At 42.0% G+C, this 11,428-nt stretch overlaps 1 protein-coding gene across 2 annotated transcripts in view; it reads left to right on the top strand.

Annotated features, from left to right (window-relative positions):
- Positions 1–124: 124 nt before the first annotated feature.
- The window catches only part of PTPA (protein phosphatase 2 phosphatase activator), a 31,502-nt gene continuing 20,198 nt past the window's right edge, over positions 125–11,428 (top strand). For both annotated transcript variants that reach the window (XM_020965741.2, XM_020965740.2), the window contains exons 1-3: positions 125–240; positions 4,398–4,495; positions 6,777–6,863. In XM_020965741.2, coding sequence (XP_020821400.1) covers positions 210–240; positions 4,398–4,495; positions 6,777–6,863 — 216 coding nt within the window. In that variant the 5' untranslated portion in view covers positions 125–209. The remainder of the gene's footprint in view (positions 241–4,397; positions 4,496–6,776; positions 6,864–11,428) is intronic.

Raw genomic sequence — 11,428 nt, 5'->3', positions numbered from 1 at the left:
ATACACTTCACAAGCGTCCCGCATCAACATGGCGGGCGTCTCCGGCCGGGTGACGCTCGGTCGCGGTTTTCGGTTATAGCGGGCGGGCGCCGGTTCCTTTTCAGTAAATTCTTCCCTCTCAGCCCAGGGTGGAGCCAGCAGGGGAGGCAAAGAGGAAAGGTGAGAGGCAACAACGGCGGGCGAGTGGACAGACCAGCTCGGGAAAGAAGATGGCAGAGAGCGGTCGGCAGCCGCCTTCAGGTAGGGCCTGGGCCTGGCCAAGGCATTCGGGGTATTGAGGGGCGCTGAGAGGAGGCTGCCAGGACGTACTAGCCATGCGTTGAGGGGGTGAAACCGAAGGCCTGATATCCTGAGGGGATGGGGGAGCAGGAGGAGGCCCAGAGGCAGGAAGAGGCCCAAGTGACTGAGGGGATGGGGGGCAGGAGGAGTCCCAGGGTCTGAGGGGATGGGGGCAGAGGAGGTCCAGAGTCTGAGGGAATGGGGGGCAGAGGAGGCCCAAGGTCTGAGGGATGGGGGCAGAGGAGGCCCAGGGTCTGAGGGGATGGGGGGCAGGAGGAGGCCCAAGTGACTGAGGGGATGGGGGGCAGGAGGAGGCCCACAAGGTCTGAAGGGATGGGGGCAGAGGAGGCCCAGGGTCTGAGGGGATGGGAGGCAGGAGGAGGCCCAGGGTCTGAGGGGATGGGGGGCAGGAGGAGGCCCAAGTGACTGAGGGGATGGGGGGCAGGAGGAGGCCCAGGTGACTGAGGGGATGGGGGGCAGGAGGAGGCCCAAGTGACTGAGGGGCTGGGGGGCAGGAGGAGGCCCAGGGGCAGGAGGAGGCCCAAGTGACTGAGGGGCTGGGGGGCAGGAGGAGGCCCAGGGTCTGAAGGGATGGGGGGGCAGGAGAAGGCCCAGGGTCTGAGGGGATGGGGGACAGAGGAGGCCCAGGGGCAGGAGGAGGCCCAAGTGACTGAGGGGCTGGGGGGCAGGAGGCCTGAGTGACTGAAGGAATGGGGCAGAAAGAGGCCTGACTGATGGGATGGGGGCAGAGGAGGCCCAGGGTCTGAGGGGATGAGGGGCAGAGAAGGCCCAGGGTCTGAGGGGATGGGGGCAGAGGAGGCCCAGGGTTTGAGGGGATGGGGGGCAGGGAAAAACCCAGGGTCTGGGGGTGGGAGGGTAGGAGGGAGGCCCTGGAACTCAAGGGATGAGGGACAGGAGGAGGCCCAGGAACTGAGGGGATAGGGTACAGGTGCTCTTAGAGAGTATTGGAGGTGGGGGAAGAAGAAGGCTAGGTTAGGACTGAATTTGGAGTCAGAGGATCTGGGTTCCAGTCCTGATGCTACTGTCTACTACTTATATGATTGGGTAAATTGCTTAGCTTCTTTGAACCTCAGTTTCCTTATTTGTAAGATGGAATTGGACCATGTCTTTAAGTTTTCCAGCTTGAAATCCTATGACTTTGAGAGATGAGGGGAGGATTTGTTAACTTGGAAGTCAAAACAGAAGAGTTTGGTGATTTAGAGGAGAGAGTCATGAGGGATGGAAGGCAGTCTGAGGAGGTGAAAGGGAAGAGTTTGGTGACTTTGAAGAAAAGGGATGGGGTGCTAAAGGGGGAAGAGTGTGAATGATAGGGAGAAGATGATCTAAAGGAGGGCATTTTAGAGTGGGCCACAGAGGGAAGGTGTGAAAGGGGGTACCCGATGTTTGTTGGGCATATAAATGTGAGAGATGATATGCTATGACATTTGTAAAGGCTACTATACTCTTTCTACTGTAATTCAACCTGTCCTGCCCTGATCAGTTGGGCCTTTTCCATTGCATGACACACTCTTGTCGTTTTAGAGAATTTGAGAGAAGCTTCCCATGATATTAAAACAACCAGTTTCAGATGGCTGATTGTGTTCTAAAATTATATGAAAAATCTCCCTAGCCTTTTCTTCTGTAGTTGCTACTTGAGGCAGCTAGATGATATAATGGATAGTATCCTTTACTTGGAGTCAGGAAGACCTGATTTCAAATTCTGCCCAAGACACCTGGCTGTGTGACATCGGACAATTCACTTAACCTCTCTGTGGCCCAGCTTCTTTATTTGTAAAATGAGGATAATAGCATTCACCTTAAAGAGTTAATGAATATCAAATGAGATGATATATATAAAACACTTAGCCTTAAAGTATTGTATAAATGTTAGCTGCTGCTGCTATTAACTACTGCTATTATTACATCCTTGGCTTTTTTTTTTACTTACCCTTTCCTCTCCCCCTTCCCCCATCCAGTTGCCAAGTGTTGAGTATTCTACCTCTTCAACATCTGTCACATCCTTTTTCTGTTTTCTCATACCACAGCCACCCTAGTCTAGGCCCCTTTCACTTCTTGCCTGCACTAGGTTTGCAATAGTTTCCTAGTTACTTTCCCTGTATTGTCTTTTTGTTCTCTAATTTTTCTTCTACACAGCTACCAAAATGATATTCCTCAAATGAAAATCTGACCATGTCACTTCCCAGCTGGTGAAATTGCAGTGGTTCCCTATTGTCTTTAGGATAGTATATAAACTTGTCTGTTTGGTCTTTAAAGCCCTTCCCAATCTGGATCCAGCCTGTCTTTCCGTGATGATTGTATATTACTCTCCATTAAATGTTCAGTGCTTTAGTTAAATTGGTGTGCTTGCTGTTCAGTGTAGCAGACGTATTATCTCTTGCCTTTATGTCTTTGCACAGGCTAACTCCCATGCCTGAAATTGTTTTCCTTACCTCACATCTTGGAAACACTAGCTCCCTTCAGGGGACTAGTGCCACCCCCTTGTTCTTGTTTCTCACAGTTAGTGCAGCCTTCCCAGCAGTTTGTATTTCCTTTGTCCATAGTTTGTAGTTACTACTTTGTGAGCATTCTAGTAGAATATAAGCTTCTTGAAGGTAGGGACTATTTTACTTTTGTATTGGTATCTCCAGTGTCTGTCACAAAGTAGATATCTAATAAATGCTTATTGATTGATTGGCATTCCTGGACTAGGTATGCTGAACCGGACTCAGTATGACATTTTTCATGGTATTGCATGTTCAGGTGTTACTTCTGTGTGTGTAATGCCTGCTTCAGGGCTACTCAAGAATGATAAGCCTGGGGGCAGCTAGGTGGCAGTGGATAGAGCACCAGCCCTGAAGTCAGGAGGACCTGAGTTCAAATGTGGCCTCAGACCAAACACTTGACACTTACTAGCTGTGTGACCCTGGGCAAGTCACTTAACCCCAATTGCCTAAAAATTTAAAAAAACAATTAAGAATGATAAGCCTGCATTGCTTCAGGAATTTCTCTTAATTAAGGGATGACGTTGATCATGTCCCATTGAGTACTGATAGTCCCCAACTTAGTATTGAGTTTTATTTTGGAACTCAGCTAGCACTTCACCATAGAAATGATGTTGTAAATGTTGATAGGTTCCTAGATTAATAGATATAAACTTCTTTATCCTATAGTGTAGTTGAAATTAATAATTCATTTCTAAAAGCACTGTTTGTTTAAATTGTAGATCCCTGGGAGCAGGGGTCTGTACTTCAGATAGCAGGACCCATTCTAGACAAAAATTTATAGATCAAGTGTGGTGCTTCTCACTTGTAGTTCTTAGGCCTTCAGCCAATCAGTGCCCTCGTACTGCCCTGAAGACCTCCTCTCCCCAACTTTGCCACTCTACTAGGCTTTGTCCTATCATCTTGAATGTTCTAGAATTACCAAATTGCTTACCCCTCAATCAGAATTCCCTTTTCTTCAGTGTAATAGATCTCAGTTTATGTATTAAGAAGAAAGGATTGAATCAAACTAATAAATGCCAATATGATTCTTTGTTTTTTTTTTCCAGCAATAATTCCGTTTTTCAAGAGGAAGCTTATTAACTCACAGGGTTCTTTTAAATGATAAAATTTCAGGAAGTACAACAAAATTGAAAGGAATGTCACATAATGTGGGAGAAGGTATTTTTTGGCAGAGGATCATTAACGTAGGCATACCATTTCTTCCTAGGACCATGTCCCAAGCTGTTGCTCAAGCTATTTCTCTCAAGCTATTTCTGTTTTTCACAGCTTCTTCCCATCCTTGACTTTTGAATCCATAGATTTTTTTAGAAACCCTTTTGTTTCCCATAGTGGTTTGTTTGAGATGGTTGACTGGGAGGAAGGGAGGAGCTAAAAGCAAGAGATCTGTTGTGTGTGTTAGTCATAAATCAAACAACCTGTATTTTATAATTTTTTTGTGAAGAGATACAAAGGGAAGACATCATTGGCTTGATTTTGACAATATTTTTTGCTTTGGTTTGAGAATGGATGTCCAGGTTCATATTTAGGGAGTTAAGACCAGGTGGTATCAGGGCTAGAGAAAGACTCTTACCTTCTGATTCAGAAGCTATTTGCTTTTTCTTTTTCTTCATTTAGACTCTTTGGAGGAGACCCCTCCTACTACTCATAACTTCATGATTCCAAAGAAGGAGATAAATACAGTTCCTGACATGGGCAAGTGGAAACGGTCTCAGGTACAAGTGGGTAGGGTTGGTGGGGGAAGTACTTCATGTTTCAGAAGCTATGCTATAGGGTCAGAACTGAAATGGACCTATCCTTCTGTTCTGAGAAATCATTCTTTGTGCTCAAGGTCTTGTGTGTAGGTAGGATTGGGACAATCAGGTCCCAGCCCTACTTGCCTATAGAGTCTGGACCAATTAAACATTAGTTTGTTGTTGTTCAGTCATGTCTGACTCTTCATGACCCCATTTGGGGTTTTCTTGGCAAAGATGCTGAAGTGGTTTGCTATTTCCTTCTCCAGCTCATTTTAAAGATGAGGAACTGAGGCAAACAGGGTCAAACAGGGCAAACAGAAAGTGTCTGGGGTCAAATCTGATCTCACAGAGTCTTCTTGACTCAAGGCCTGGTGTTCTATACATTTTGCCACCTAGCTTTCTTGAGCATTAGGAGAGAAACTGTTGTTTTATCTTCTACAGCAAAAGTACTCAGTAACATAAGCTTCTGTAGAAGGTGTTTTGGGATTGGGACTAGGAAATCTGCCCTGGTTCTCATGAGCCATTAATATACTTGTATTTGTTTAATTTGCTAAATTAGTGTATGAGAAGCTAAATAATGGAGGACTGGGCACTCAGAAACATAATTTTAGTTCTTTGCTTTCTTTTTGGAGTTTTGAAAAGTAAGAGGCTTAGCTTCTCTTAGCCTGAATAGAGACCTGAAGTTAAAATCTTGGTTAAGCCATTTGGTAGACCTCTTCAACACCTAAATTGGTTTCCCCATATGTTAAGTAGCTGAATTGCCTCATTTTCTAGGGCAGGGTGAGCCTCCTTCAACTGTCAAGTCTCTGGAGATCTTGGTTGATAAGCAAATAGTGTTATGTTTTTGTGGATTAGAAGAAAAGGAAAATAATTATTTTTACTAGTGTAGATTGTCAGTTACTAGTTCTTTGTGGAGATATTGTAATTGTTATCTGTGTTCTTGTAATTGTATTTTATCCAGTAAAGCTATAGATGGTTGAAGCCAAGAATTCATTTTTGGGGGGACCCCAAAAGTAAGTTGTTTGGCCGTGTCACAGCCTGACTCTTATTCTCTTCCTAGGTTACATTAAGTGGATTTGGACTAGGGTGTTAGGGACTTGAATAAGCTTTAAGATTATTTCTTTGAGTGTAGATCAAGAGCAATGGAAGGGCCCCACAGGCATAGTGTTCACAAACATATGCCCTCATTTTCTGCTGTAGAAATTCCAGAGATGTGTGGGATCAAAGAAAGTCTCACAGTGATGCATGCGCCTTCTTTTTTGTTTGTTTGTTTCACTTATTTCCCACTGTGTTTTTTTAGACTCTAATTTTTATTGCATAACTGGAAGTAAATTCTGGCTTAGAAGGAGATACCTTGGGTACCGTCTAGTATGGCAGCTTTTTTTTTTTACATTTAGTCTTTGCCTTAGGACTTGATTGTTAGTTGTATGTATACTCAGACAATTGGATCCATGGTGTTTCTTGAGGAAAGAAGTCTTTAGGGAGAGTTTTTATAGAAATCTACCTGACTCTGGCTTGTAGATTCTGCCCCAGGTCGTTCTTTTATCATTGGCCAAAGAGGATCTCGATACAGGAACACCACCTTCCTAGATGATGATTAGTTGCCAGATTAAAGTGCTAGAGAAGTAACTCAGTGACTAGGGGGTGAGAAAGGAAAGTAAGAGAAAAAGGGGTACCAAAGGGGCAGGTGGTAGGTAGATTATCTTTAGTACTTTTTCAGGAACTTCTTAGTATTAGGCATGTCATAAGTTGCTTATCCTTGTGGTAGCTTTAACCTTTAGATTTTGGGTAATATGAGGAACATGGATGGAAACCTGCAATATGTGTGCAGAGGAGCCTGGTACTTATTGGTTTGATTAAAATAGGAGACTGCTTCTCTAGACCCTTTGTGAGAAGTGGCCTCTGCCTCATCCAACCTCTATGGGATGGGCTAAACTGAAGGTCAAAAACAAATGTATAGTTGTTGGAGGGCCTGGGTTGGGGGAAAGGGCTGTGTGGTTTGTGTATGTCTGAGTGATTCATGGTTTGCCAGTGTCCACTGAAGGAATTTGTATTTTGTAGAGAACCTAGAGTTGAGAGTTTGGCAGGTGGGGGTGGATGGGAAAGAATTTAGATGCTTGTTGTTCTCTGCAACCAGGGCAGGAGAGCCTTGGAGCATCTTGGTGTGATGTATGCTGAATAGTTAGAGCTGAGAAATAATCTTCAGACACTTCATGTTAGGTTCAAGGTGATAGGACTGATTCTCTCTCTTTCTCTGCAGGCGTATGCAGATTACATTGGTTTCATCCTCACCTTAAATGAAGGGGTTAAGGGGAAGAAGTTAACCTGTGAATACAAAGTCTCTGAGGTAGGAGAAAGCAACTTCTATGTTTTTTTTTGGGGGGGAAGGGGGAAGTTGGAGTGGGAAAGTGCTGTCTATTCATTTATGATACAGAGTTTCTATGATGCTATAATCCTAAAGGTTGTTTTGCTGCAGGGATTTTTAATTAATTTCTATTGGTTGGGTCCTGGGCCTTCCACAGCCTCTCTGGTACCTTTACCCCAAGTTTCCCCAGGACATCATTCATCAAGTCCTACAACATTAAGGCCAAAGCTGAGTTCTAATTGCTCAGCACCACCAGTTTTGCATCTACAGTCTTAGTCTGTGTTGGGTAATAATAATTCCTGCTTATGCTCCAGTTTCACCACATATCCTGCAAATTAAACAAATTTCTCATTACTGGGAAAGGAATAAGTAGCCTGATTATGCCACAAAATGCCCTTGATTCCTGTGTATTGAATGAATTTCTGATTTGTATAGGTCCCCTGACTTAGCCTGAGAAGAGTTAGTCCAGCTGCCCTGACAGTGAGCCAGTTAGATTGTGTTTGAATTGTTTTGTTTCCATCCCCTATCAGTATCCCTTTAAATCTAGGAGTTGTGGCTTCATGACAAGTTAACATCTTTTGACATAACTATTACCTTGGGGGAAGTGGTATAGTGGGATAGACTTGAAGTCAGGGAACCCAAGTTTGATTCCACACTTTCCCACTTAATCGCCATGTGACCTTGAGTAAGGTACTTTTCTGAACTTTGTTTCCTCATTTGTAAAAGCTGAATAATAATACTTGTGTTACTTTCTATTACCATAGCTGTGAGGAATATGTTTTATAAATCTTAAAGTGGAAGGTGGAGCCAAGATGGTGAAGTAAAGGCAGACACTTGCCTGAGCTCTCCCAAATTCCCCTCCAAGCAATTTTAAAATATTTCCTCAAAACCAGTTCTGGAGCAGCAGAACCAACAAAAGGGGTGAAATAATTTTCTAGCCCAAGACAAGTTAGGAGGTCAGTAAGAAAGGTTTATCTCACTGGAGTGAGAGTGGAATTGTGGCAAATCAGCAGTAAACCTTGAGGCAACTGAAGTGGCTAGGATGGAAGCTTCTGGAGCTGTCAGCCCATAGACAGTAAGGGAGGCGGGGTTTGACAACTGGTCAGAAGGAGATTACAGGGGACCCTTTGTTGGCACTGAGTACAGGACTCTGTTATATTGCTCATATGCAGTTCTGGGTCTCAGTCCTAAGGCGAGGAAGAGCACTAGCAGGAGCAAAGATCCTGGTCACAGTTCCAGAGCACAGGCCAGAAGAACAGTGACCACACTTCTCCTTACACCATACTACCTGGAAGAACTGAAAACTTACAAATCCTGAAAGCAGCAGCATGAAAAACCTGAAGCTTGGGACCCGGTCTCCTCCACCCCAGAAGCAGAGCCCAACTTTAACGTAAAGTTAAAAGTCAAGAAAAAGTCTGGAAGAAGAGCAAAAATTTTAAAAAAACAAAACAAAAAGAACTTGACTATAGAAAGTTACTATGGTGACAGGGAAGATCAAAACACCAACTCAGAAAACAACAATGTCAGAACAGCTATATGGGAAAAGGCTATATCTCATGTTCTGCATCAGTACATTTACCTTTACTCCAGTTAGCCGGAAGACACAATTAACTCAAGGCCAAGGCATTTACTAAGTGTCATGCTATAGCAGCAATTCCTAACATTTCCTTCAAAAGCCTGGGATTCTCCCTCAGATATACACAGGACTGGAACCCAGAACTGGGACTCTGCTCTGTTCCTGATATCTATTGCTGCTTGCTTCTTTTCTAACTTTTAGGAAAGTAGATATAATAGACCTCTGGATAATATTGAATGGGAATAGAAAGGACCATACCTATTTCTTAGCTGTGTGTGGCATCTTAAAAAAAACAAAACAAAACTGACCATGTATTAGGGCATAAAATCTTCACAAATAAATATAGAAAACCAGAGGGGAAAACAACTATGTGCAAAGCCTTAAAAATGTGAATTGGTCTTAAAAAGGATTGCTGGAAGAGCTTAAAAAGGATTTTAAAAAATATTTTCATTGCCTTTTTTTGGGTGACTCATTTTTAATTCTTTTGGTTAGGCAGTAGGGTTAAGTGATTTGTCCAGAGTCACACAGCTAGTAAGTGTTATGTGTCTGAGGCCATATTTGAACTGAGGTCCTCCTGAATCCAGGGCCAGTGCTCTATCTGTTAAAAAGGATTTAAAAAATCAAATAAGAGAGGGAAAATTGGGAAAAGAAATGAGAGTGAAAGTCATGGAAAAAAAAGTCAACAGCATGGTAAAGGAGGCACAAAAACATACTGAATTAAATAGCACCTTAAAAAATAGAATAAATCAAATTGTAAAAGAGGCACAAAAATCCAGTGAAGAGAAGTACTCCTTAAAAAAAGCAGAATTGGTCAAATAGAAGAGAGTACAAAAGCTCACTGAAGAAAATAATTCCTTAAAAATTAGAATTGGGCAAGTGGAAGTGAATGATTCCATGAGACATCAAGAAACAATGAAACAAAGTCAAAAGAATGAAAAAATAGAAGAAAATGTGAAATATCTCATTGGAAAAACAAATGACCTTGAAAATACATTGATGAGATAATTTAAGAATTGCTGGACTACCTGAAAGTCATGATAAAAAAAAAAGCCTAGACATCATATTTCAAGAAATTATCAAGGAAAACTGCCTTGATTCCTAGAACCAGAGGGTAAAGTAGAAATTGAAAGAAGCCATTGATTACCCCCTGAAAGAGATCCCAAAATTAAAACTCCCAGAATATTATAGCCAAATTCCAGAGCTCCCAGGTCAGGGAGAAAGTGTTGCAAGAAGCCAGAAAGAAACGATTCAAATGTCATGGAAGCACACTCAAGATAACACAAGCTTTAGTAGCTTCTACATTAAAAGATTGGTGGGCTTGAAATATGATATTCCAGAGGGCAAAAGAGCTAGGATTATAGCCAAGAATCAACTACCCAGCAAAACTGAGTATAATATTTTAGGGGAAAATGAATATTTAACGAATAGAAGACTTTCAAGCATTCCTGCTAAAAAGACCAGAGCTGAATAGAAAATTTTACTTTTAAATTAAAGACTCAAGAGAAGAAGCATAAGAAGGTAAATAGGAAAGAGAAACCATAAAGGATTCAGTAAAGTTAAACTTCCTACATAGGAAGATGATACTTGCAACTCCCGAAAACCTTATCATTATTAGGGCAGTTAGAAGGATGAGGATACATAGAGGACACAGGTTTGAGTTGACTGTGATGAGATGATGAGAAAGAAGGATTCACTGGGAGAAGACAGAGGGGAGAAGTAGAATGGAGGTAGATTATCTAACGTAAAAGAGGTACAGAAGAGCTTTTATGGTGGAGGGGAAGATGGGGGGGTGGTAAGCAACACTTGAACCTTACTTTCTTCAGAATTGGCTCAAAGAAGGAATAACATATCAATTCAGTTGAGTATAGAAATCTGTCTTACCCTACAGGGAAGTAGTAGGGAAGGGGGATGGGGGGGCTGATAAAAGGGAGGGTAGGGAGGGTAGGTTGGGGGGAGGTGATGGTCAGAAGGAAAACATTTTTGAGGAGGGACAGGGTGAAGGGTGTGGGGAGAGAGAGAAAATAGGATGGAGGGATATACACAGTTAGTAATCATAACTATGAATGGGATGAACTCACCCATAAAAGGGAAGTAGATAGCAGAGCAGATTAAAAATCGGAATCCTACAAAAATTGGGCGAAAAATTTTACAGCAAGTTTCTCATATAAAGGCCTCATTTCTTAAATATATAGAGAACTGATTCAAATTTATAAGAATAACAGCCATCCTCAATTGATAAATGGATAAAAGATCTGAACAGTTTTCAGAAGAAATCAAAGCTATCTGTAGTCATATAAAAATGCTCTAAATCACTATTGATTAGAGAAATGCAAATTAAAAAACTCTGAGTTACCACCTCACACCTATATCAGATTGGTTAATATGACAGAAAAGGAAAATGACATGTTTTAGGAAATGTGGAAAAATTGAGACACTAATGCACTGTTGGTGGTGATGTGAACTGATCCAATCATTCTAGAGAGCAAAGGGCATAAAACTGTATGTGCCCTTTGACCCAGCAATACCCCTGTATCCCCAAAAGATTAAAAAAAAAAGGAGGGAAAGACCTATATGTACAAAGATATTTATAGCAGCTCTTTTTATGGTGACAAAGAATTGGAAATTGAGGGGATAATCATTAGTTAGGAAATGGCTGAACAAGTTGTGGCTTATGATTGTGATGGAATACTGTTGTGCTATAAGAAGTGATGAGCAAGGTGGTTTCAGAAAAACATAGAAAGACTTACATAAACTGATGGAAAATGAAATGAGTAGAACCAGGAGAACATTGTTTGTTTTTGGAAATAGTATTTTATTTTTTGCAATTACATGTAAAGATAGTTTTCAACATTCATTTTTTATAAAAATTTGAATTTCAAATTTTTTCTTTCTTCCTTTTCCCATCCCCCCCTCCTCCAGACAGCAAGCAATCTGATATGTTATACATGTGCAGTTATGTAAACATATTTCC

The sequence above is a fragment of the Phascolarctos cinereus genome, unplaced genomic scaffold (genome assembly GCF_003287225.1).
Source record: "Phascolarctos cinereus isolate Bilbo 61053 unplaced genomic scaffold, phaCin_HiC Scaffold_2;HRSCAF=192, whole genome shotgun sequence".
In the NCBI taxonomy this organism is placed as follows: domain Eukaryota; kingdom Metazoa; phylum Chordata; class Mammalia; order Diprotodontia; family Phascolarctidae; genus Phascolarctos; species Phascolarctos cinereus.
The sequence above is the reverse complement of the archived record's forward strand: the minus strand, read 5'-3'. Positions and strand labels throughout refer to the sequence as shown.